Source organism: Pistacia vera, unplaced genomic scaffold (genome assembly GCF_008641045.1).
Source record: "Pistacia vera cultivar Batoury unplaced genomic scaffold, PisVer_v2 Contig127, whole genome shotgun sequence".
NCBI lineage: Eukaryota > Viridiplantae > Streptophyta > Magnoliopsida > Sapindales > Anacardiaceae > Pistacia > Pistacia vera.
Genome location: NW_022195325.1, coordinates 409,035 through 435,265, shown reverse-complemented (window position 1 = coordinate 435,265; position 26,231 = coordinate 409,035). Strand labels below are relative to the sequence as shown.

General features: G+C 33.6%; 5 protein-coding genes across 5 annotated transcripts in view; 1 reads left to right on the top strand and 4 right to left on the bottom strand.

The window, feature by feature from the left end:
• Window positions 1–1,745: 1,745 nt before the first annotated feature.
• Window positions 1,746–5,481, bottom strand: LOC116121655 (ADP,ATP carrier protein 1, mitochondrial-like). The gene is made up of 4 exons (XM_031407598.1): window positions 5,403–5,481; window positions 3,169–3,200; window positions 2,151–2,513; window positions 1,746–2,015 (listed from the first exon to the last, which is right to left on the bottom strand). Exons 1-4 carry the CDS (start codon window positions 5,479–5,481, stop codon window positions 1,746–1,748), a joined length of 744 nt encoding a protein of 247 aa, XP_031263458.1.
• Window positions 5,482–7,012: 1,531 nt separating this feature from the next.
• Window positions 7,013–9,560, top strand: LOC116121654 (ADP,ATP carrier protein 1, mitochondrial-like). Its single transcript, XM_031407597.1, has 5 exons — window positions 7,013–7,090; window positions 7,658–8,143; window positions 8,240–8,605; window positions 8,832–9,075; window positions 9,538–9,560. Exons 1-5 carry the CDS (start codon window positions 7,013–7,015, stop codon window positions 9,558–9,560), a joined length of 1,197 nt encoding a protein of 398 aa, XP_031263457.1.
• Window positions 9,561–12,734: 3,174 nt separating this feature from the next.
• On the bottom strand, window positions 12,735–14,528 carry LOC116121697 (succinate dehydrogenase assembly factor 1A, mitochondrial). The gene is made up of 2 exons (XM_031407633.1): window positions 14,413–14,528; window positions 12,735–13,291 (listed from the first exon to the last, which is right to left on the bottom strand). The coding sequence occupies exon 2, from the start codon at window positions 13,196–13,198 to the stop codon at window positions 12,902–12,904; it is 297 nt and encodes a 98-aa protein (XP_031263493.1). The 5' UTR covers window positions 13,199–13,291; window positions 14,413–14,528; the 3' UTR covers window positions 12,735–12,901.
• Window positions 14,529–18,382: 3,854 nt separating this feature from the next.
• Window positions 18,383–26,231, bottom strand: part of LOC116121653 (phospholipase SGR2-like) — a 28,351-nt gene continuing 20,502 nt past the window's right edge. Inside the window, 9 exon segments of the mRNA XM_031407595.1 lie at window positions 18,383–19,017; window positions 19,176–19,222; window positions 19,971–20,071; window positions 20,336–20,384; window positions 21,056–21,118; window positions 21,244–21,378; window positions 22,725–22,911; window positions 23,070–23,116; window positions 23,865–23,965. Of these exon segments, the coding sequence (XP_031263455.1) occupies window positions 18,783–19,017; window positions 19,176–19,222; window positions 19,971–20,071; window positions 20,336–20,384; window positions 21,056–21,118; window positions 21,244–21,378; window positions 22,725–22,911; window positions 23,070–23,116; window positions 23,865–23,965 (965 nt within the window). The 3' untranslated portion in view covers window positions 18,383–18,782.
• On the bottom strand, window positions 22,462–25,089 carry LOC116121686 (phospholipase SGR2-like). The gene is made up of 5 exons (XM_031407623.1): window positions 24,992–25,089; window positions 24,230–24,278; window positions 23,865–23,965; window positions 23,070–23,116; window positions 22,462–22,911 (listed from the first exon to the last, which is right to left on the bottom strand). The coding sequence occupies exons 3-5, from the start codon at window positions 23,916–23,918 to the stop codon at window positions 22,677–22,679; spliced, it is 336 nt and encodes a 111-aa protein (XP_031263483.1). The 5' UTR covers window positions 23,919–23,965; window positions 24,230–24,278; window positions 24,992–25,089; the 3' UTR covers window positions 22,462–22,676.

The following is a 26,231-nucleotide window of genomic DNA, read 5'->3' as shown; positions in this document are numbered from 1 at the left end:
GAAGAAGAGATGAGAAGTTTTCAGGGCATCACAGAAAAAACAAAAGATAAAAAAATAATGCAATTTTCAAGGATAAAATGAGAAATAAGCCCGAGTGAGAAGGTTAATAATTTTGCATGTGGTAGGTAGAAAACGTAATCCTGAAGATCATTCAAAATTCATACATAAATATTTAACAAATTTTTTATTTACTACAACTCATCAATTGCTAAATTATAAATTAATTCTGTTTCAATACACATAACTCTTAACATAAAATAAGACATTAAAAAATTACTACCAGTCTACAAAAATATTTAACATTTCTTATGTAATGAAATTTTACAATATTAGAAAGAAAAAAAAAATTTCTTAATTCTAAAATTAGATTCTAAAAAAAGTTAGGGAAATGATTTTTAGCCACCACCGAATTTATTTGTATCTCCCACTTTTAAATCTATTTTTTGCTCTAATAAATTTAGCCTTAATTTAAATTACTAGAAATAATATTATAACTTCTAAATACACTCATACTCTCTATGTTTTTGTTTTAACTTTTAACATTAATCTTACATAAACCTTAACCCTGAATTTTTATAACCTGGTTCTAAATCTTCGTAATCGTTAAAACCTTTTGTTTTATTTTAAATATTTGTTTGTTTGATGAAAATATAATACTAAAACTATAGAAAAAGTAATTACACAATAGGATGAATCTATAATCTGAACAAGAGAAAATAAGTTGCAACTAGAAAATAGGGGGAAAATGGTATAAAGGAAAAACATAATTAAGTTTGATTGGGAAAAGTGTTAAAAAAAAAAAAAAAAATTTCTAATAAAGTATGAAATTGGGGAAAGTAAACCTAATTAAGTTTAGAGGGCCATTTTTGGTATTAGATAGGGTTTAAAGAGACTTTATATATATAATCATAGAAAATATGTATTTAGCAACGAGTGATAAAAATCAATTAAATGAGGGTTAAAAATACTTCTAAAAAAATTAATGGTGATTTTATGTCCTCCTCTATGTTGGCCCATTGGGCTTTTGTTCCTAAAATTATAGCCTTGGTTTGGGCCAATGATGTTCTTCATATTTTGCTATTAATTAAACAGGGTTTAAAAACAGCTTGTCTTTTTTATTAAGAGTACCCGGCCAAATTTAAAACAGAAAATGAGTTTTAACCAAAGTGAACTCAAATTTCGTTATTAAATACTAGGATTGAGTAGTTATATTATTCAATAAATTTATTTTTGTCGGGATTACTCAATAGAAAATAACAGAGACACCAGGAGTAGTGCATGACATGACTAAATCCTGACCGTCGATTAATTATAACTTAATATTAATCGACGGTCGGGATTTTGTCACGTCATTCAATGCATAAATCCGGTACATTACTTCTCGTGCCTGTAGCATTACTCTTACTCAATTATGGGTCAAAGATTAACTGAATCACGATCCAATAGTTTATAATGGATTAACCAGATTAATTAGAATGAGATTCAGCCTACAAAAATTTAATGAGTCAACAGATGAAGAGCTCTTTAATTAGAAGAACATAAAATAAGCCTTTGCATGTGGTAATTAAGTAAAGAAATACAATCCTATGCCATGGATAAATCTAAATCCATGCATATTAAATTACTCTTTGTATATACTTTCTATCACATCTGTGACTGCCCTGAACTTCTCATCCCTTCTTCCATGTAATGCTAATGCTGAACTTCCTTGATCACGTTGATCCCCATATTTACTTTCCTTTCAGCTACTTGTGCTCTAAATAACTGAAACTTCCCAGCACAAAACCAAGACCAAGGGCAGTATTTTTAAGGATTAATAAACTTGCACCTTTGTAAAGAGACCTAACACCCTCTGTTTTCAGCGTTTGAGAAAATGCATCGAATGAACTCTTGTACTTGACGGCTTCTCCTGATCTCATCACCATTCTGCAATGTATAGTATCCAATGGGTACGTAACCACCCAAGCAGAAGTTACTATCACAGGTGCAACTACTTCAGGACGCCAAGAATAATACTACAAAAGAAATAATCACATTGAAATAAGAAAGTCTTTCGTAGGAAGAATAAACTATGTCAAATATATGTTCAATTTATGATCACCAATCATATTAATTGTAAAAATAAACGAGATATTTTATGTTTCACTGACCTGCGACCCGAGTAATTCAATAAATTTTGGCATTATCGAAACAAGTCCATGCATGGCTGCAATATCCAACCAATACTTGACATATAAGATGTTACAACCACGGTAGAGTCCAATAATGCCATCCGTTTTAATGGTTTTTCTGCAAACATCAATTAGACCACTAAACTGTCTTTTACTGACTCCCACAGAAGTGATGTTGATCATATCAGTTGCTAGCCGTATATGGGCATATAGAAGGGGATAAAGCAAATAATGAAATGCACCAGCGTCAATACTGATTACTGCTACTTTCCTAGCAAACCTCTTCAAGAATTCATCTTTGTCTTGCTTATGCTTCAAAGGTCTATCAGCTTTGTCCAGAGCCTGTTCTCAGATTTGATCATTTGAAAATATCATGCCAATATTCAATTACAATAACAAACCAACGAAGAATCTTTTGCAAGTTCATCATTGGGAAACTAATTTTGATTAATCGTTAATGCGGTATTCTAAATTCCAGTCTAAGGATAATTATGATAATATGAAGACAAATGACCATAAAGGAAATCAATAAGTTACCAAAAAGTTACCTTAGAAGATAAGAATTCAATGATACATGCAGTGTTGCCCCTCCACAAAGAAAAGATTCCTTCATTTTTTACTGTTCTAGCAAAGCAGTTAACAATTCCCTTGTAAGGATTGGCCAGTCGGCCAGTCTTGATGATTTCATTCTGGCATTGCATCAAAAATGTCACCCGCTCAAACGGGGCCCATATCATCCTAAAGGCAAGCCCCCTCTGTATGGAAAAACCATCATTGCCTTTCTCTAATGGTGCTTCTATAACAACTGGTGATATTGGTAATACAGAAGATGAAGCTCTGCTTGGATCACTTGTAGTTCGATGCAAGCTATGTAAACTCCCCTTAAGATAAGGAATGCCCACTTTGGCCCTTTGGGGTTGAAACTGAGGTATGTGAAATTCCTAATGAATTGGTCAGGTTGCGTTTGTATCTTCATTAATACTGATGGATGTATTACCCCTTGATCCATTTGTGCTGAAGTCTGATCACCTACATCAAATCAACATATTAACCAGAAAGTGAAAAATACAAGAGATTCCAATTCAGGTATAAATTCATAATTAATTAGGAGTTTTCTCTGTCATAAAAGAATAGCAATTTATTGAACAATTTGGTAAACTAACCACTGATGACATGACACAGTATCCAAACCCAATAATATAATAATCAACAAGACATTACACAATAAGTACACAAATGACGCAACGATTTACATAATTAGTCAATTGGTATAGCTATGTCCGGGCTATCATATAAGGCAATGGCAACTATCAGTATCTCACCAACTCTCACATTTTGTTACTTCAATTCTTTACGCACCCTCAAAGAAAGAATAAGAAAAAAAAAAAAAACTAATATAAAGAGACCCAACAAAAATTCAATATATGCACTTGCACCCACTGATTATACTTCCTGCACTCAAATAGAAACTCCCAGACATGGCATTTTTCATGTTTCTTTAGACATTTCTCTAATTAAACACAGCACCATTTCTTTTTTACAAACAAAATCTTCTATCTTCAGCCACACTTCAGCCACACACATACATAGTTCCATTAAAAACCTGAACTCGTCAACTTCAGTTTCATAAAGGATGTAATTGTTCTTCCACCCAAAAAAAAAAAAAGGTGAAGAAAAGAAAAAACAAAATTAAGTTCTTTTTTTTTTTAATTTGCTGGAGGCAAAAGAACCAAGAATAAGGATAAAAAATTTATACATACAATGTTCAAGAAGGGTTCTTATACAGCCAGCTAATGAGACTCTGAGCTCTTTCCGGTTCTTGGAAAATTTGCAAGAAAAGTAAAAGAAGAGAGAAAAAAGTGAGGTGAGACTCATTCTATAACAAGCAAGTTTTTTTTCATGTTGAATGTTAATTGAAGAATAAATGAGGTGAGAAGGTTGTTAATTTTGCATGTGGTAGGTAAAAAAAATGCAATCCTGTAATATTCATGGAAGATCATTTTATTTAAATACTTCAACTCATCAGTTGCTAAATTATATATTAATTCTATTTCGATTGTTATGAAAACTTCTGTAATTTAGCAACTAAAATGATAATTAAGGATAATTAGAGTATTTCAATGATAATGTAGCCTATTAAAAAAAAAAAAAATCAGGTGTTGAAGAATATAGATACTTATATATTTTAATTGGTAACAGTTTATAGAACTAAAGAAAAAATCTTTTAGGGAAGTTTATGGAATTATCTGATTATGTGAATTGAAATAGAAATAAATTATAATTTAGCAAGTGATGGTGGCCGTTGGCCCATGGTTACTGCTAGGGTGCTTTAGTAAATTTTTAAACTTTTATTATGAAGTGTTTAGCTAAATTAACAATGAAATGGGTTAAAAATAATCTAATGTTTTTGAGTTGAATTGAATAGGATAATAAAAACAATTTTCCTCTCATTTCATTTTCAATAGAAAAAATCTTCTTTGATTCGGATTATTTTGAATAATGATCTCTATAAGCAAACAAATACATTTTTTTTTTAATCAAATAGGATAATGAAAAATGATTCTAAAGAGTAAAACAAACAGGGGATAAGTATCTTCCTAGTAGTAGTTAAGGAATAAATGTAATTTTATGAATAAGAGACTAAAATGTGAGAACAAAAAAAAAAAAAGTAAAAAAAAAAAAATTGGTTTATTAAATGTAACTATCTTAACATGATCAAGGGAGATAAGTTATGATTTTATGAAACACAAAGGATGTATTGATAATTTCTAAAACTTTAGGGTCTAGCTAGGATTCCTTAAACCTCGGGAAGGTCAAAAAGGTCTTTTTGAAAATGATCACTCATCTTCCTCAATAGGCCCAACAAGTAGGGTGGGTTTATTTTATTATTTGGATATGATTTTTGAAAAAGTAAGAGTTGGTGATTTGTAAACGAGCCGAGCCCAGCCGAGCTTTTGGCTTATTGAGCTCGGCTCGTTTACAATAGTATCGAGCTCAAGCTGCGTCGAGTTCGGTAGAGCTCGAGCCGGCTCGCAGCCTGATCCCTAAATTTAAAAAATACAAAACACCCTTGATTTTTAAATTTTAAAAAATTACAAAACACCCCCATTTTTAAATTTTAAAATACAAACACCCCAATTTTATCCCTAAACTAGTAAACCACACCTCCCAGTCGTCGTAATCCCCAAAATTTTAAAATCTCCACCACGTTTGTCGGCAGCACCAACACACCTCCCAGTCGTCTCAACTCTTCACTGTGAACCCGTCTTCTCGTCGGATTTGCGTCAAGAGCTATCGCCAAACTCGCCATCAACTCTTCGCCGTGAACCACGTCTCTTCTGTCAGTGGGTTTAGGATTGCTTTGTTTGATTTGGGATTTAGGGCAAGTGGGATTAGGATGAAACTGATTTGGTTTTGGTGTATCGTGTTTAAAAATTCGCACTTTGGGGGGGGGGGGGGGGGATGTCATTTTTTTAAACTTTTTTATTAGAAAATATCAGTGTTAAACCTAATCGTTTAAAAAATCACCAAAGCACCCTGTATAAGTGTACAGTGCTTACTCGAGCCGAACCAGGCTCACGAGCCGAGCTTCACTGTGTTCGAACTCAACTCGGTTAACGAACTGATTTTGAGTCGAGTTGAGTCAAGCCTTATCGAGCCGAGCTCTAAACGAGCTTTTACTAATTATTACGAGGTTAGATTTGAAAACTAACAAAAATAATCCCTAGGTTTATTAATTTAGCTAAACACCCTTACAATAAAATATTAAAAATTAACAAAAACATTCCCACCCACCCATTAAATGCCGATAGCCGGCTACCACCGTCTGAGGGTGACCGGAGTTACTGTATTGGTGCACAACCGAATGGATCTGGTTGGTCATGCACCAATATGGCCTTTTCTAGTGAAATCTACTGTAGATCCCGACCGTCGCTGACGACCAACTACAGCCAAAGATCTGGCTATCAACAACCAGATCTTTAGCAACAGATCTGACCCTTTCTAGAAAATGCTAGATTGGTACACTATTGACCAGATCTAGCTGATAATGTGTCATTATACCAGATTCCGGCCATCTTCTGACGGTGGTGGTCATAATCTGGAAAATGTGGGTGGGTGGGGGTGTTTTTATTAATTTTTAAACTTTTTTGGGGGATGTTTAGTTAAAGTAACAAATCTAAGGGTTTAAAATCATTAAATAAAATAGCATAGGATTTTCAAAATAGGGAAACAGTTGGGTAAGATAGGGATAGAATAACGTAGAAATAATTAAACAAACGGAGCCTTAGAGAAGCATCTATAGCTAGGGACGCCAGGAGCCGTAGGATCGGTAGAGCATGTGAACATCCAACGGTCCAAGATTGGCTTTCCCTTGTGATGAGGCTTTATAGCTTGCATGCAAAAACAAGCACCTGCCATGTAAACTTTTTCACTCAAACGCACAAAAATAACAAAAACTTTCTTCTTATGGAATGAGTCTTGAGCTCTCTTTTTCTCTCTATCATAACAAGGGTTTCAGTTCTTCATTTACTTGTCTTATTTCTTCTCCTTCTGGAAAATTTTCCCAAGAATCAAACAGTGCTCAGACTCAGAGTACCAGTAGCTAGCTAGCCGGCTGTTGAACATCTCTTTTACATATCATTGTAAGTAAATTCTTTATCTCATTATTCTTGCTTCTTGAAAATTTCAGAGAAGAACAAATTATTTCTTCTAGGAAATGAAAAGTTTAGATGGGTTCATCTTCTTCAAGCCATCTATTATGTGTGTGGCTGAAGATGAAGATTTTGTTTGTAACATAGAAATGGGATTGTGTTTAGTCAGAGAAATTTGTGAAGAAAACCATGAAGATTAACCATATAGTGCCCATTTCTGAGAGTCTCCATTGGACAGACAGAAACATTAATCAACAACAGGGGCAAGTAAGATAAGCCTTATTTCATATTTAGGAAGAAAAAAATATTTTTTTCTTTCTTTCATGTGTAAAGAAAAGTGATAGTTACAAAATGTGTGAAGTTGGGGCAGAGAGATTTTGATGTGAGCTCTTACATTAGATTGTTGTCATTTGCATAGTTGAATAAAAATTAATCAAGTACAGTAGTGGTTTTATATCAGTACATTATTAGCTAACTAAACGCCAAAGATTGCAATTAGAAACTTAACTATCTAGCCAGTTAAGACTAGCTGAATCAGCAAAGTCAACACAGAGAGCTAAAACAGAGTACAAAGCTTGCTGACTTTAACTAAAGCTACTTGTCTGCTGCATTTGCAAAGTCAACATGTACAATTACTATTAGTCTATTGTTGCCTCCTGTACCATACCAATTATAATATGTGTACGTGTGTTGCTGAAGATGAGGGGGTTTGTTTGTAACATAGAAATAGGGTTATGTTTAATTGGGGAAATGTGTAAAGATAGAAATGGGTTTATTTATAAGCTTACCACTCCTGTATTGTTCACATTACTGCTTAATTGGTTGGTTTAACAGTGTAGGTCCCTAGACATTGGCAAAAATATGGAACAAAGGTCACTACATCCATCAATATTCATTAAGATACAAAGGCACCCTTACCAATTAATTACAAATTTTCACATTGCTCAAGTTAAAACTCCAGAGGGTCAATATGGAGTATCTGCTAGTTATGTTCAGGGAAGTTTACACAGTTTGCAACCAGTATGTGATCAAGGCAATGCTTCATCCTCTATATTACCACTATCACCGGTTGTTGTAGAAGCTCCATTAGAGAAACGCAAAAATTATTCAACTAATCGGCTTGTCACTAAGATAATAACTGCCCCATTTGAGCGAGTAAAACTCTTGATGCAATGCCAGAATGATATCCTCAAGACTGGTCGACTATCCAACTCTTACAAAGGAATTGTTGACTGCTTCGCTAGAACGATAAAAAACGAAGGTGTCATTTCTTTGTGGAGGGGCAACAGTGCATCTATCCATGAATTTTTTTCTAGAATGGTATCTTTTTTCTGACTTTTTTATGAACTTTCAAAATGTTCTTTATTAGTTTGTTCTTTTGTCATTGATACCTGACCTAATAAAATGTAAAAACAGGCTATAGAGAAAGTTGCTGAAAGTTATTATTTGGAGAGACAACGTTCAAAGTATAAGCAAGACAAAGACGACTTCATAAAGAGGTTTGCCAGGAAAGCGGCGGAATTCAGTTATGTTTCTGGTGCACCTCATTATTTGCTTTATCCCTTGAAATATGCCTATATACGCCTAGCTACTGACATGATCAATAGCACTTCTTGGAAAGTTAGCGAAAGACAGTTTAATGGTCTAATTGATGTTTGGCGAAAAACCATTAAAACTGATGGCATTGTTGGACTCTACCGTGGTTCTAACGTTCTTTATGTCAAAAATTGGTTGCATTATGCACTCTACAATGGAGTCACTCAAACAGTGCTACAATTGCAGGTCAGTGAGACATGAAAACTTAAAATTCTTTTGCTTTAATGCAAAAAAATTTAAAACACCACAGTGTACCATGTTACTATAAATTAATGTATTAAATTATGTTATACATGCATTGGTTTATGATAAGGTTGACGTAGTATCAGAGTGGTATCAATAAATTATATATATAATATGTTCATTTGAATTAAGACTTTCTGACAATAATGTGGTCATTTTGTTTTTGCAGTATAATTCGTTGGGGCAAGTTTACATGGTTACAGCCGGAATTGTAACTTTTGCTCACTTGTTGACATACCCATTGGACACTATCAACTGCAGAATGGTGATGAGATCAGGAGATGATGTCAAGTACAAGAGTTCATTCGATGCATTTTCTCAAATCCTGAAAACAGAAGGTATTAGGTCTCTTTACAAAGGTGCAACTGCAAAACTCCTTAAAGATACTATCCTTCTTGGTTATCTGCTGTCTGGTATTACAATTTTTTGAGAGCAAAAACAGCACCTGCAAGGAAAAGTAAAACTGGTAATCAAAGTGATGAAGGAAGATCAGTGTAAGCATTGGATGAAAGAAGGACTGAGAGTGAGAAGTTGGGCATGGTTGCCATTGATGATACAATAGAAAATACAAACAGTTTTCTTTATTTTTCATTTGAATTTAGTAGGGGTCTTGATATATATATATATATATATGAAGATTCAAAGGGCAGCTTTATATGAATTAACTGTAATATTACCAGTTTGGGAATTTCAGTCGATTTTTTATCTTTTTGTTTTATTTTAAGAAGAGCATTAATCATAATTTCATAATTCCGATAATGTAAGCATTCTTGTATCAACCTCCAATCTTGTTAAATGAACCTTAGAACAAACTTTGAGGGTAATGTCACTCAAAACTAAAAGTTTAACTTAACAATAACTTTTGTAAACTGCAGGGATATTGAGTGAAAATAACTGATTAAATATTTAATTATGAAGAGAAACGAATTAGGGGGATTTCAAAAATTATGAAAACTATTACACATCTCCTTTTTATTTTGAAAACCCTGATCCCCACATATTTTGAAATTTATCACTCACCTCCCTCTAACTCTAACCCCTTAATTGACAGCAAAGAAAACATATAAAGCTAGGGATGTCAGAGGCCGTAGGATGAGTAGCACAAGTGATCATCCAACGGTCCAAGAGGGGCTTTCCCTTTTCACGAGCCTACAGCTTGCATGCAAAATTAGGAAAATGACCAATAAACTTTTCCACTCAACCCACAAAATCACAAAAACTTGCTTATTATGAAATGAGTCTTTGCCTCACTTCTAATTATCTACTTCAAAATAGCAATATTATACTTATAACTTTTCAAAAGAATAATACTATATTTACAATTGAGTTATATAAACCCACAAAAAAAATTTATTGATTTCAAAACTAGAGCTTAAGTTTTTTCTTTTTACTATTCTTATTTCAAAGCTATATAAGTATATATATATTTCATAATTTCATGAAGCAAAAATATAAACTAGCTATATGTGTGTGTGTGTGTGTGTGTGTGTGTGTGTGTTCGGTAATGAGACTGAAACATTGGCTCAAAAATGAATGGATAGAGAAATTCTTTTGAGGATGACTAAAAATCAATTAGGGTTTTTATTTTTTATATGTATCTCCCCAGCTAAAGAAGAAAACTTTACTTTGGTGTTCAGATATGTAGATAGGGAATACCAATTGATCATCCAACGGTCCAATACAGGCATTCCCTTTTCATGAGGCTATTCCTTCTCCTTGCATTATGATATGAAAATAAATAAGAAACTCAAGACCAATCTTTTTCACTGAACGCACAAATTAAATGACAAACTTGAGCACATTGTTTTTCTCTCTTCCAAAACTAGGGTTTTTCTTTCACTTTTCTTTTCTTGTCTCGAAAATATTCCCAAAGACCAGACAAAGCTCAGAGTCTCAGTGGCCAGTTGTTGAACGTCCCTTCTTTATCACTATAAGTATAATAATAAGTATTATTACATATGCTCGGTTCTATTGCTTCTACCAAGTTGATGGGTTCATTTTTTTTAAGCAGCTGAAGATGAAGATGAAGATTTTGTTTGTACAATAGCTGAAGATGAAGATAAAGGGTTTATTTCATTTACTTATATAAGATGGTTCGATACGAAATTGTTTACTCTTATTAAAACATATTCTCAAAATAATAATAATAATAATAATAACCCTAAAACATATAAAAAAATTATTAATAAAATTATCAAAACTCCTCCCCCTACGTGGAGGGTATTTAATAATTTTCAATAATAATAAATATGTTCATTATAAGCAATCTTGCAGTAGGATAAATGAAATAAACACAGTTTAATAAACTAGCACGCCTTTTTTTTTTTTTTCAACCCAAAACAGTCTTAATTATGAGCTTATGTGTAAACCAAAATTGGAATCTCATAATCAATTCATGTATTGTTCTCTTTATTGATTAATTGATTGATTTAATGCAGTTCAGTAGACTTTGGTATAAAATGGAACAACAATCATTCAATATTCATGAAGATACAAAGGCAACCTCACCTTTCAACTCCAGAAGGCCAATGTGGTGCATTTGCTTACGTTAAGGGGAGTTTACCCATTCTAAATCAAGCATGTCAAGGTATAGTGCTTCATCTTCTATAACACCAATAATGTCACCTGGTTTTCTAGAAGTCCCATCGGAGAAAGGCAACATGATTTTATCATAAAGATGGGGCTTCTCAATAGGATGGCAACTGCCCCAATTGAGCCATTGAAACTCTTGATCCAGTGCCAGAATGAGATTATAAAGATCGGTCGATTATCCCATCCTTATAAGGGAATTGGTGATTAATTGCTTTCTTTTTGGAGGGGCAACACTATACATATCCTTGAATTCCTATCTTTTAAGGTAATTTTTTTTGCTTACTTATAAGTTTCCTTTAATGTCATTTGTCTTCATATTGAATCATTAACACAGCATTTGCCCCATTTTGAGATCATATATGGGATTCAAACTTTTGTTCAGTTGGTTACATACCCAATGGATACTTTACATTGTAGAATGATGATGAGATCAGGAGAAGCTATCACGTACCGGAGTTCATTGCATGCACTTTTCCCAATCCTGAAAACAGGGGGTTTTAGGTCTCTTTACACAGGTGCACGTGTACAAAGTCCTTAAAAGTAATATCATTCTTGGTCTTCTGTTGGCTAGTGTCAGCTTATTCCGAGCAAAACCGCTGCTGGAGAGAGTAAATCTGGTGATGAAAATGGTGAAGGAAATTCCAGTTTAATTAGTACTGTTACATGGAAAAAGGGTTGAGATGTTGGTCTTGGTCATAGTCCCACCGATCTTTTTACTTGTTACAAAATTCCCATAGGGAAGACTTCGGCAACCGCTTTCTTTATACAATAACACTTTGCGTACTAACGGATTTTATTAATCAGTGTACTAATTTTTGTTAAAATCACATATAATATTTGTACTATATGTATGGTATCCGTACTATACTATAAGTTAGTACACTAGTTAGTAAAATCCGTTAATACGCATAGTATTACCCTTTCTTTATATCTATTATCTCTCTCTAATGTAATTTTTATCTTCATTTATTGTAGAAAACCTCTCTCCAAATTGATTTTACAAAATCTCTCTCCCATAATTAATTTACACTGTTAAACAAATTATCAAGTACAAATGACCAAGAGAACCTCCTGGCCGTCCAAAACAATTCACTTAATATATTCTCTAAGGCTTTTGTTTAATTAATTAACTTATCAAAGTAATCAAATTGTTGAAAAGTATCCTTAAAAAAATTAAACTAATAAAATAAGTCACTCATATTATTTCATTTTATTTTTGGACCATCATTCAAACATATGTATAAACTAGTGTATGTTAAATTAAATTATTGTACTCAAAAGTGTTATTACACTCACCAAATTATCAAAGCCATCATTTTATTTATTTTTAGTAATCTTTAATATTCTCAAACTCTTTTTATTATACATCCTCATACAAAACTTTATATTTTAATCATACAATGTTATTCATCAATGCAATCATATATCCAATCAAATGCACGAAAGATCAGAAAAGAAATGGGACGACATACAATTTAGAAATGGGACTAATATTTAATAGTTTCCTGTAACAGATCTGAAGAGCACAATTTGATAATTTATTGTAATATCAGATATTGGGACCTTTAGTTCCCTTTTTCACCAACAATGGATCCAATGAAATTTTAGCTTGGCAGAATTGATAACAAATGAATTTATATTGTTCATTCATTTCTCAGAATTTTTGGTTTGTGATAAACTTACATTCAATGATGATAATCTGACAGTATCTGGGCTCTTGAGCTGCTCAAGTTGTTTTTTACCACGGCGAAGTAAGTATTCAATGTAGATGAAATTTTTTCGATCTACTTGCTTGGAATTCTGGCGAAACTCTGTTGATACTATTGTTTCAACCTGGTGCCGATCTTCAGGAGATTTGGAACGAGCTGCTCGCAGAAACCCTCTGTATAGACTAAGTACTTGCTTCTGCATCCCAGACAGCCTTGGTCCGCTGGAGGCTCCCATTGCATCTTCTTGTTAAGTTTAGTGAGGAAAGTTTTCTTCTCAAAAGTACATTTGAAGAATAAAAAGCAAGCTATTTTGCTATTTCCTTCTAATCTGGAACATCAAAAAATGATAAGTTCCGTAAGCAGAACCAAAAAAGCTACTAAACAGAAAAGTTGAAAAAATAAATACAGTAAAAAAACAAGTCTTGCAAAGCCCGGGGAAAGGAATGGATTTTTCATTTTCTAAGTATTTAGACACATAGTAACAGAAATTATAGCATGAAAACAAAATATATATAGCGTGAAGTAGCAACATATCTACAAATTCATCAGTAAGTTAGAAGATATTTTAAGACCACAAACACAATCCTAGTTTCGCAAACAAACATGAAAATACAAGATTTCAGGATGCATATAGAATCATACAAAAGAAGACATGCACCAAATTCGTCAACCACGATTAAGAAGTTATGTTTCTGGGAGGTAGAATCACCCCCTGCCCAGACCATTAGATCATGATACAATCAACCCTTAGACCATGATCCAAGAGTCTAGATTGCGGGTACCGTTACTGCCTGCTACTACCCCTTTTATGTTAAAGCATTAACCACCAACATTTCTCACAAGATCCTAACCAAGACAATTGCACATAGATAAACTATAATCCAAGAAAACATCAAGAAAGTATACACCACCAAATCAATCAGAAACAAAACAAACACACACGTACTGGACTGACCAAACTAAGCCTCACAGCATGCAAACCATCACAGCATCAAGTAGAATCAAATTAAAACAAAATGAATTAAGTTGTAGCCACATTACAAACCGATAAATAATCAGATACGCTAATGCATAAAACCCAAAAAAAAAAAAAAAATCAATTCACAGGGATTGAACTGAGCTTTTTCATTCCTTTACCAAAGATAAATACATTCAAAATTTCATTTAAGATATTCCACAAACAGTTGCTGAGCATGTTGAAAACAAGACCAGATGTTAAAAAAATGTAAAACCCATTTACACACACAAAATTCATAAGAAATACACAATGGAAGAATTTAAACCAGACCCAGAAACCAGTTTGTTTAATATTTGGCAGAAATTGAATGGTGTTCAAGGAATAGCGAGCATTGATTAGATGGAAAAAGGCAACTACAGATTGATATCATAAAACTACGAATAAAATAAACAAAAGTTAAGCTTAAAACTCGAAAAAAAAAAAATGCGTACCTCCGGAAAAAAAAATAAGAGAGGGAGGGAAGGCGTCCTGTCCTTTGTTGGGATTTTAGATGTTACAAATGAAAATTGTGAAATTATATTTTATTTATTCAATGAGCAGATTACCATACCGGCCAGGTGTTGATACTGGATCTGCTCTAACGTTTTCATCCCTAGTAGGTTAAATATCATTTTTACGCCCAAACCATTACGAAAAATTCCCCTTAATTTTAGAAACACCTAATATCACCCCTATTTTTCAAATTTAAGCGTGAAAGAGCAATTTTGTTAATTCATAATGTTAGTTCTTCATAAATGTTATATATGTGAGGTGAATCAACAAAATTACCTTTTTATAGGTAAATTTTAATGCCTAAATTAAAAAAAAAAAAATAGGGGTAATATTAGTGTTTCCAAAACCAAGCGGGGAAAATGTTATTTCATGATAGATTAGGGTCGATTTTCCTATAAAGGGTTGGTTTTTGTTTATAAAAAAATAAAAAAAATAAAAGTACCCTTGTCAACATTTTTACCCATGTATGTTATCATCTAGAGCAATTAAATACCATTTTTACCCTTATCAGCATGGAATGAATCATATATTTTCTTACTATAATATTGACCCAGTAAACATAGTGTTATAATTTGGCTAATCCAACAAATCATAAAAGCTTTTTATTGTGTTCTATGTACACCTCCATTTTTACGGATTATGTTACAAGTAACATATTTTCTATATAGTAAATTGATTTGGTGCATCTGCTTACCTATGTGCAGAAAGAACTGAGAAATAAAGATCCTATGCGCAAATTCGATCCATCAGTAAGAACATGAGCTAATTTACTACTACCCTAATAGTCGCCTCTAAACATGCACAAAGGATCATAATGTTCTCTTCCTCATAAACTACACATTTTGCATAATCTGTATTTATAGGAATCTCTACATCTGCGGAAACATGTACGAGGTCCTCCTCGACAACACTTTCATTCAGCCCCACATGACCAACCTCTTTTATAGTGTCCTCCTCGCCACCCAAATCACTGCTTACTCTTGATTTTTCAATTAAGAAATCAATGCTCTCGTAGTTAAAATTAAAACCAGCATTCTCTCCACCAACTTTCTTATTATCCCCTTCCTTTGAACCAACTTTCAACAGTTTATCTACAAAAGAAATCCTTAAAATCGATCTCGAACCATTATCGCCCCCATCAACCATATATAATTCCACACCTTCATCCGACTTTAATATAACAAGAAGTACATTATAATGTCCAGGAACTCTGTTTAAAATATACTTCACAACTATATCACTACGTGAGCAACTCAAATCACCTCTTTTAATTACTTCATCAATCAACTCATCAAAACTAACTTTTGTGCTCACAGTAATTGGTATAACTTATTTACTCTTCCTAATCCACTTCCAGCAACTTTCTTCCTCCACTCACTCACCAAAATATTCAACACCTAAAACAACTTGTCCCATGTCTAATAATAGTCAAGTACCTATAATGCAAGGAAAAGAAATTATTAACTAATGTATTAAGGGTTGACAGATTTTAAAAAACATCTGCAGAGTCGCTTAAGGGATCTGATGTATCACTTAAGTGATCTGGTATATCGTTTACTAGATCGTTTAACGATCCATTATATTGCTTAAGTGATTTGGTATAAATAAGTCTGATTGCTTAAGCGATCTGCTGTCATATATCATATATAACATATCGCTTAAGCGATCTTCTACTATGTACCTGATCACTTAAGCGATCTACGATCTGCTGCATTATACTAGATATATCAAATCGCTTAAGCGATTCATCATATCCAAAACACATTTTCAGTCATCTCCACCTACAATTGGTGCTACTACCCGCAGCTATCCACAATGCAAGAAAATATTCAACAAATTTCACTCCTTTTAGCTTGTATTACTTCAAACACAATCCAATAACCTAAACAATTGAATCAAAATCATAACCCAAACCCAATCCATCATTAAATCTTTGTAAATTGAAATATAAAATGCAAAGAGAAGATACATATACCTAGACAAAATGTTAGGAGGAGGAGGAGGCGACGGATCTATGTCAAAGAAGATGTTAATGGCGGAGGAAGAAGAAGATGTAGACGAAGCTTAGAAGAAATAACAACCATGGGAATGATGCGTTAATGGCGGGAGGAAGAAGAAGAAGGTGTTTGGGTTTGTTTGCAAGAATTTTAGCTCTTTGGAGACATACATAATTTTTAAAGGATTACACAATATTTCATTAATCCTAATTAATCACTAATCATGTTTAATTAACCTTAATCAATAATAAGGGTATTTACTTAACACTTTCAAAGTACATGACCTTTTTAATTAAATTTGAACTTGATTTGGTATTTTAATAAAATGCCCCCTAGATCTACTCCAACCTTTCATGCCTTATAGGTTAAATATCATTTTTATGCCAAAACTATCACAAACAATTATTTCTCCCCTTAATTTTAGAAACACCTAATATCACCCCTATATTTTTTAAATTTAAGCGTGAAAAAGCAATTTTTTTTAATTCATAATGTTAGATTAGGTATTTTGTCTCCATAAATGTTATACATGTGAGGTGAATTGACAAAATTACCTTTTTATATATAAATTTTAATGCCTAAATTAAAAAAAAAAATAGGGGTAATATTAGTGTTTCCGAAACCGAGGACAATGTTATTTCATGATAGATTAGGGGTCAATTTTACTATAATGGGGCCACTTGGATCGGGGGTAAATAAGATAACGGAGGTAATATTCGTTTATTTTGCAAGATTTTTGTGTTTAGTTTCCAAATAATAAAATATTACGGTAATCATTTATTGCAAATAGTGGTCACTAATGGTAATGTAGGGAGTAATCTTATTACTTTGCTAGAGACTGTTATTAAAAAAAAATATCGGGGTAATATCATTTTTCTTCCCATTTTGCCCTTAATTAAAAACCATTTCGGACACAATTGTCTTCAAATGTCTACCAAATAACAAATACCCCAGCCCTCCTACATTTGAGAAATTAGCTAAAACACCCCAACCACAAAAAAGTTTAAAAGTTAACAAAATACCCCCAGCCATCCAAGACCACTATCGGTCGTGACACCACCGTCGGCCGCTGGCATCAGTTGTCGTAATGGTGCACGACCGACGAGATCTGGCATGTTGTGAGCCGGTAAGGCCTTTTCCGGCCATGGATCACAAATCCATGGCCGGAAACAGCCAGATCTAGCGTTTCTATGGTAGTTTCACAACCAAAGATATGGCGTTTCTATGGTCGTTTCACGACTAAAGATCTGGTCTTTTCACAGTCAGATCTGTGGCCCTTTCACAGCCACATCTTTGGCCGTGAAATGGCCGTGAAAAGGCCATAGATTTGTGATCCATAGCCATTTCCGGTTTTGTCAACGCACGACGAGCCATATACGATCAGTTGTGCACCATTTCGTCAACCATTGGCGGTAACCAACGGTGGTGACTAGTTGTCGACAGTAGCTTGGGGTGAGTAGAGGTGATTTTGCTACGAATTAAAGTTTTATATAACTATGTAGTTTTAACAAAATTTCAAATGTAGAAGGTTATAAAAAATGATTCAAAAAATAATAATAAAAAAATACTATTATATTAATATTTAAAAATAAAGACAATTTAGTAACCTACATAACATACTCATCCATTTATCCTCCCAACCAAACATATTATTCACCAATTTATTAGAACCAACAAAACACATTTTTTAAACATTCACAGGTGATATTTCTTTTCGTTAATAGAATATACCTCTATAATAAAATATTATATGATCCAAATGCCCCAAGGTTGGTTTTTGTTTAAAAAAAAAAAAAAAAATGTACCCTTGTCAACATTTTTACCCACGTAAGTTATCATATAGAGCAATTAAATACCATTTTTACGGTTATCAGCATGGAATGAATCATATTTTTTTTTTTTTACTATAATATTGACCCAATAAACATAGCTATAATTTAGCAAATCCAACAAATCATAAAAGCTTTTTATTGTATTCTATGTACACCTCCATTTTTACAAATTATGCTACAAGTAACATATTTTCTATATGGTAAATTGATTTGGTGCATCCGCCTACCTATGTGCAGAAAGAACTAGGAAATAAAGCAATCTGCTGTGTCAGACACTACACTTAACAAACACTTGCATAACCATCATCTATTGTTCGAGTGCTAAATTTTACCACTTGATAACTCGTGTAAATCCAGACCAACAAAAATGTCAAGAGTCTCCTGAAAAGTATCCCAATTGAATGAATGCTATGACCCTCAATGCCGCAGCATGGTTAGTGACAGCAAATGGTTAACGACGGAGGTTGAGTTCGGATATAATCAGCGCTTCTTTATAAACTTATTAGCCTTCCTCGAGAAGTTTCTAACCATCATTCTGTCGGAGAATGTCAGAGGAAGTTGTTCTTCTTCTGTCTCTCTTTGATCAGACCAACCGATGGAAGCCCTCTTTGAGTTGTCTTCACTTGAAGATGCAGGTGAGTTAGGGTCTTCAGGAATATCTCGAAACAAGTGTTTCAATATGAAAAGGGCGGTGTCGTAATCCCTCCAATAATTTCTGTACACAGAGACTCAAATTAAACAAAATATATATATTACACATGCAAATGCACATGTAATCAGCAAAATTAAGCAACATCACTTGAAAACTGAAGCTACACAGCCATATACAGTATAAACAATAAACTATTTTGGTTCAGCGTAGAAAGTACTTACGTATGCGCTCCAATGGCTTGTAAATAAGGATGTTCAAATGTTTTATCCTGCATTATCAATATGAACATTAGAAGAAGTCAGCAAATGAGCTTGCAGTGACGATATATAAAACAAAAGTAAAATATCATGTCTATTATTAATAAACAATGAACCATTCAGGCAAAATGTTCGACGGTGGAAACTCGATATCCTCAATGTACTTAATAAGCATCTTATACTATGTCCATCACCTTTTGAACATTCTTCTCATGGCAATTGGCAAATATTTATGTTCACATGGTATTTTGCAAATTGATGGTAGCAGAGGCTACGAAGCTAAGGACTAACAATCAATAAGACACCAGCATTCCCAAATCCCAACTACCCTCATAGCCCATCAAAATAACTCCCAGAGGCTTCAGATACATAATTCATCTATGACAGTGGAGCTATGACATTCTGATGATAACAATACTTCTGGAATTTGGAAAGCTCCTGAGATGTAGTTTCACAGGATAACAGACTTGCAAGTTGCCTTCTATGCAGCATTTATAAACTCATTTCTTTTCTTCTAAATTTTGTGAAGGGAAGACATCCGTAAACTAAGACTATAAACTCATTCAAAAGGGCTAATCAATGTTAAACATTAAGACCTTCAGGAGGGAAAATGATGGCTCAAATTTATGATTACTTATAGGCATCAATGGAGGGTAGTAGGCATCAACTTAAAAGTGTGAATAACAGTGGTATAGACACTCAAAAATTAGCAATAACATGATATAGCAGTAAATGCAAGCATCAAGCTGCACTACAAACCTGAAGCATGTGATCTATCCGTCCTTCTACACTTCCAGTTAGCCTCTCCATCATTATAACACCATATGATCTTTCTTCTCTTTCTTCGGCATTTTCTGCCTCTGCAATATACATAAAAAGATTGTTGAGTGCATTCAAAAAATATGGAAAAGAAATCAACATAGATTAAGTGAAGTTTCATTTATGGGATCGGGGCTTTGTTGTTTATTTTTCATATTATCTTTTTTTACTACTGAACAATGGAGGGGAACCGTAAGTACAAGAATGGTGGGTCCCTTAAGCCATTGTTACTCATATGTACAAAAGGAGGACAACATGAAGAAACAGAAAAGCACTAAAACAATAGCGCTAGAAGATTATATTACCTTCTAGGGCATCTGCATTTCTCGATTGACAAACTGTAAGTACTTTAGCCTGTTTCAATAGCATAAAACTCAGAGCTTTAATACTCACACATGATCAGAAACCAAAGGCCAAAACATGTACATGATAATTCTGGGTAAACTTAAGAACTAAAGGTCAACTACTATTAAATTGATACAATGATATTATATATACATAGAAACATGTATAAATGAATAGCAACTGAGTCGGAATTTCATCAAAATTAAATTTCTCCAACAGTGAACAAAAAAAACCACCCTTAGTTACATACATAATATTTGGTTAACATTGAGGGGAAAAAAAAAAATGACACACTGACAAAGTTGAACCTCTACTGAATTTAATCATCTTAAAAGTTATTCTCAGAAACAGAATTTTAACTCCTGAGGGAGATATAGAGAACAACAATGAGTCTCAATTCTTAAGCAAATACAATACTTAACTCTAAATTCAAATTGGTCAATGTATATTCGCTATGCATGTATATATTGACATTATTAGCATAATCCAATAAAGCTCAGTTTATAAACATGTAGCATATACTATATTACAAAGTTGAGAAATGAAAAGCCTGACCACCGTCATGCTCTATAGTAAGTGTAAAGAAACAAGATAAGCCCAAAAACTGAAAAAGAAAAAAAGAAATATGCCTTTGAAGAAGTTGAAAAGAGAAACTAACAATGAATAGTATCAGAACCCACCCTTAGAGAGTTGAACTGGTCCACTATTGCCTGAGAGTGAGCAGCTATATCTTCAGTAAATTCCTAACTCACATATATAAGGATGTATTAGAAAGTGGGAAAATTTATTTTAAACAAAAAATGCTCCAGAAAGAGAGAAAGAGGAAAAAGTTTAAAAACTTAATTGTGTGGTGCTATAGGGAGCTTACCTGGAATCCTATATGCAGCCTCTTTCCACCTCTATGGTAAGGGATAATAACTGGACGTATGGTGAGGAACTCTTTACAAACAAGTGGTTCTACTCTGTGTAAGAAACCACAACACAACATCCATAATACTTTCCAGATTTATAAAATATTAAAGACAAAAATAGAAAAGAAAAAAACATATAAAAACATACATGTCATTCACAAGAAAATGAAGCATTCAAAATAATCACAGTCACATTGGTTTTGCTCTGAGTCAAGAAATGTGCAAACGCATGTGTAACATGAGTTACTGGATTCTTTTCACCTTGTGGCATTTAATAAAATACTCAAATGTGCAAACTTTGAACCAAATAAATATTTTAAATTTGATTTAACAAGAAGATGTCAGCAGAGGTGGGACTTTAGGAAGAAAAAACCATAAACTTATATGAAAGCAAAGAGAGAGAAAGAGAAAAGAAACAGGGAGAAATAGCAAAAGACTAAATTCTTTTTTCCAATATTCTTTATTTTTGTTTGTTCTATCTTTACCATTACCGTATAGGCTCTTTAATGGGCTTTAGAAATCTTGAAATACAAGAACAATATCACTTTAGATAAAAATGTTCCTAGTTTGCTAAACAATGAAATATCCCAAATTTCTATTTATGATGTCACAAAAAAAAAAAAACTTAATAAAATTAGATATCACGTCATTCTAAGATATATACATTTACAATGATCACATAAAGTTTCTCATTAAACTTTGTTCACATATACAAAATAAGTCTAAATAAACAGATGGTGATTTTTCTTATAAGAAACTGATAATATGTATTAGAACAACATGAGTTACACTGGTGGACAAGCTGCGAACAAAAGAAGAAAAAGATCAGGGTAGGGGTAACAAATCCATACAAGAGAAGAAAATAAAAACTAGGCGGTGATAATTTTCCTTATCCTGACCAAATGAAACCAAACTATACATATAACCCAAAACCCCTACACAGTTAAGATGTATAAACCAAAAAGAACGTTTTTTTTTTTTACTATAATATTGACCCAATAAACATAGCTATAATTTAGCAAATCCAACAAATCATAAAAGCTTTTTATTGTATTCTATGTACACCTCCATTTTTACAAATTATGCTACAAGTAACATATTTTCTATATGGTAAATTGATTTGGTGCATCCGCCTACCTATGTGCAGAAAGAACTAGGAAATAAAGCAATCTGCTCTGTCAGACACTACACTTAACAAACACTTGCATAACCATCATCTATTGTTCGAGTGCTAAATTTTACCACTTGATAACTCGTGTAAATCCAGACCAACAAAAATGTCAAGAGTCTCCTGAAAAGTATCCCAATTGAATGAATGCTATGACCCTCAATGCCGCAGCATGGTTAGTGACAGCAAATGGTTAACGACGGAGGTTGAGTTCGGATATAATCAGCGCTTCTTTATAAACTTATTAGCCTTCCTCGAGAAGTTTCTAACCATCATTCTGTCGGAGAATGTCAGAGGAAGTTGTTCTTCTTCTGTCTCTCTTTGATCAGACCAACCGATGGAAGCCCTCTTTGAGTTGTCTTCACTTGAAGATGCAGGTGAGTTAGGGTCTTCAGGAATATCTCGAAACAAGTGTTTCAATATGAAAAGGGCGGTGTCGTAATCCCTCCAATAATTTCTGTACACAGAGACTCAAATTAAACAAAATATATATATTACACATGCAAATGCACATGTAATCAGCAAAATTAAGCAACATCACTTGAAAACTGAAGCTACACAGCCATATACAGTATAAACAATAAACTATTTTGGTTCAGCGTAGAAAGTACTTACGTATGCGCTCCAATGGCTTGTAAATAAGGATGTTCAAATGTTTTATCCTGCATTATCAATATGAACATTAGAAGAAGTCAGCAAATGAGCTTGCAGTGACGATATATAAAACAAAAGTAAAATATCATGTCTATTATTAATAAACAATGAACCATTCAGGCAAAATGTTCGACGGTGGAAACTCGATATCCTCAATGTACTTAATAAGCATCTTATACTATGTCCATCACCTTTTGAACATTCTTCTCATGGCAATTGGCAAATATTTATGTTCACATGGTATTTTGCAAATTGATGGTAGCAGAGGCTACGAAGCTAAGGACTAACAATCAATAAGACACCAGCATTCCCAAATCCCAACTACCCTCATAGCCCATCAAAATAACTCCCAGAGGCTTCAGATACATAATTCATCTATGACAGTGGAGCTATGACATTCTGATGATAACAATACTTCTGGAATTTGGAAAGCTCCTGAGATGTAGTTTCACAGGATAACAGACTTGCAAGTTGCCTTCTATGCAGCATTTATAAACTCATTTCTTTTCTTCTAAATTTTGTGAAGGGAAGACATCCGTAAACTAAGACTATAAACTCATTCAAAAGGGCTAATCAATGTTAAACATTAAGACCTTCAGGAGGGAAAATGATGGCTCAAATTTATGATTACTTATAGGCATCAATGGAGGGTAGTAGGCATCAACTTAAAAGTGTGAATAACAGTGGTATAGACACTCAAAAATTAGCAATAACATGATATAGCAGTAAATGCAAGCATCAAGCTGCACTACAAACCTGAAGCATGTGATCTATCCGTCCTTCTACACTTCCAGTTAGCCTCTCCATCATTATAACACCATATGATCTTTCTTCTCTTTCTTCGGCATTTTCTGCCTCTGCAATATACATAAAAAGATTGTTGAGTGCATTCAAAAAATATGGAAAAGAAATCAACATAGATTAAGTGAAGTTTCATTTATGGGATCGGGGCTTTGTTGTTTATTTTTCATATTATCTTTTTTTACTACTGAACAATGGAGGGGAACCGTAAGTACAAGAATGGTGGGTCCCTTAAGCCATTGTTACTCATATGTACAAAAGGAGGACAACATGAAGAAACAGAAAAGCACTAAAACAATAGCGTTAGAAGATTATATTACCTTCTAGGGCATCTGCATTTCTCGATTGACAAACTGTAAGTACTTTAGCCTGTTTCAATAACATAAAACTCAGAGCTTTAATACTCACACATGATCAGAAACCAAAGGCCAAAACATGTACATGATAATTCTGGGTAAACTTAAGAACTAAAGGTCAACTACTATTAAATTGATACAATGATATTATATATACATAGAAACATGTATAAATGAATAGCAACTGAGTCGGAATTTCATCAAAATTAAATTTCTCCAACAGTGAACAAAAAAAACCACCCTTAGTTACATACATAATATTTAGTTAACATTGAGGGGGAAAAAAAAAAAATGACACTCTAACGAGTATGATCAGTCTGGGTTGAGTAAAAAAAGAGCTACACTGACAAAGTTGAACCTCTACTGAATTTAATCATCTTAAAAGTTATTCTCAGAAACAGAATTTTAACTCCTCAAGGAGATATAGAGAACAACGAGTCTCAATTCTTAAGCAAATACAATACTTAACTCTAAATTCAAATTGGTCAATGTATATTCGCTATGCATGTATATATTGACATTATTAGCATAATCCAATAAAGCTCAGTTTATAAACATGTAGCATATACTATATTACAAAGTTGAGAAATGAAAAGCCTGACCACCGTCATGCTCTATAGTACATGTAAAGAAACAAGATAAGCCCAAAAACTGAAAAATAAAAAAGAAATATGCCTTTGAAGAAGTTGAAAAGAGAAACTAACAATGAATAGTATCAGAACCCACCCTTAGAGAGTTGAACTGGTCCACTATTGCCTGAGAGTGAGCAGCTATATCTTCAGTAAATTCCTAACTCACATATATAAGGATGTATTAGAAAGTGGGAAAATTTNGATGACAAGATTTGTTGGATACCCTCACCTTCGGGGGATTTCTCTACCAAATCGGCTTGGGAGGCAATTAGAGGAAGGAGAGCAAAAGTTGAGTGGTGTGACTTGGTGTGGTTCTCAAAGGCTATCCCAAGATACTCTATGATCTTATGGATGGCTATAAAGGAGAGATTACCTACAAAGGACAGGTTGATGAGGTATGGGGCTATTACTATCGCTCATTGTTGCCTTTGTAACTCATCTATGGAATCTCTTGACCACTTATTTTTTGCATGCCCTTTTTCTAAGTCTATTTGGAGTAAGATCCTTATGCTTGCTGACCTTGGCTATGTGGTTAGACCCTAGCATGATTGCATCCCCCATTTGGCAAGGAAATGGAAAGGTAAGAGTCTAAAATTCACTTTGGGTAGGCTTTGTTTAGGGGCTACGGTTTATTGGATTTGGAAGGAGCAGAATTCACGAATTTTTAGGGGTGACTATAAGGATTCCTTCACCATAATTGATGTTATCAAAAGTGTTGTGAGAGACAAAGCTATGGAACTTAGGAATGTCAAAGTATCCTATAGCAATGGGAAGTTGGCGAATGATTGGGGCCTCCCCAGATCTATTTTCAAAGACGTTCCTCAAGTTCCCGACACCGTTTGAAGACTGGATTACGGAGGGTTACGCAGAATGATTTTTGCTTGGTTGTGTTTCTATGATTTGTAACGAGTTTGATATCGTGGTTTTCTTTTAATGATCCTAACCTAGGGAGGTGTCCTATGGTAGGTGGAATTGTTGTTGTTCTCCTTGCTTTCTTCTTGGTTTTTTTGGTTTAAGATTTACCTCAAGAGTGAATGGCCGTTTGTAGGCTTGTTTCCTTTGATTCCTATTTTGGGCCATGTCCCAAAATAGGCTGGTCGCCCTTTATCAGGCCTTTGTACATTCTGGTCGCCCTCCCAATTAACCGAGTCGTTTACAAAAATTAAATATCACGTCATTCTAAGATATATACATTTAAAATGTTCACATATACAAAATAAGTCTGAATAAACAGATGATGATTTTTCTTATAAGAAACTGATAATATGTATTAGTACAACATGAGTTACACCGGGGGACAAGCTGCCAACAAAAGAAAAAAAAAATCAGGGTAG

Excerpts from the sequence above, each read along its gene's own strand:
- LOC116121655 (XM_031407598.1), bottom strand. The coding sequence starts at position 5,481 with ATGGCGAGTTTGGCGATAGCTCTTGACGCAAATCCGACGAGAAGACGG. Across the intron at positions 2,514-3,168 it reads CAGCACAAATGGATCAAGGG|GCTCTGGACAAAGCTGATAG; the intron begins GTAATACATCCA and ends ATCTGAGAACAG. Across the intron at positions 2,016-2,150 it reads TTGAATTACTCGGGTCGCAG|TATTATTCTTGGCGTCCTGA; the intron begins GTCAGTGAAACA and ends TTTCTTTTGTAG.
- LOC116121654 (XM_031407597.1), top strand. The coding sequence starts at position 7,013 with ATGAAGATTAACCATATAGTGCCCATTTCTGAGAGTCTCCATTGGACA. Across the intron at positions 8,606-8,831 it reads AAACAGTGCTACAATTGCAG|TATAATTCGTTGGGGCAAGT; the intron begins GTCAGTGAGACA and ends TTGTTTTTGCAG. Across the intron at positions 9,076-9,537 it reads TCTTGGTTATCTGCTGTCTG|GGATATTGAGTGAAAATAAC; the intron begins GTATTACAATTT and ends TGTAAACTGCAG.
- LOC116121697 (XM_031407633.1), bottom strand. The coding sequence starts at position 13,198 with ATGGGAGCCTCCAGCGGACCAAGGCTGTCTGGGATGCAGAAGCAAGTA.
- LOC116121686 (XM_031407623.1), bottom strand. The coding sequence starts at position 23,918 with ATGATGGAGAGGCTAACTGGAAGTGTAGAAGGACGGATAGATCACATG. Across the intron at positions 23,117-23,864 it reads GGATAGATCACATGCTTCAG|GATAAAACATTTGAACATCC; the intron begins GTTTGTAGTGCA and ends TTGATAATGCAG. Across the intron at positions 22,912-23,069 it reads CAAGCCATTGGAGCGCATAC|AAATTATTGGAGGGATTACG; the intron begins GTAAGTACTTTC and ends CTCTGTGTACAG.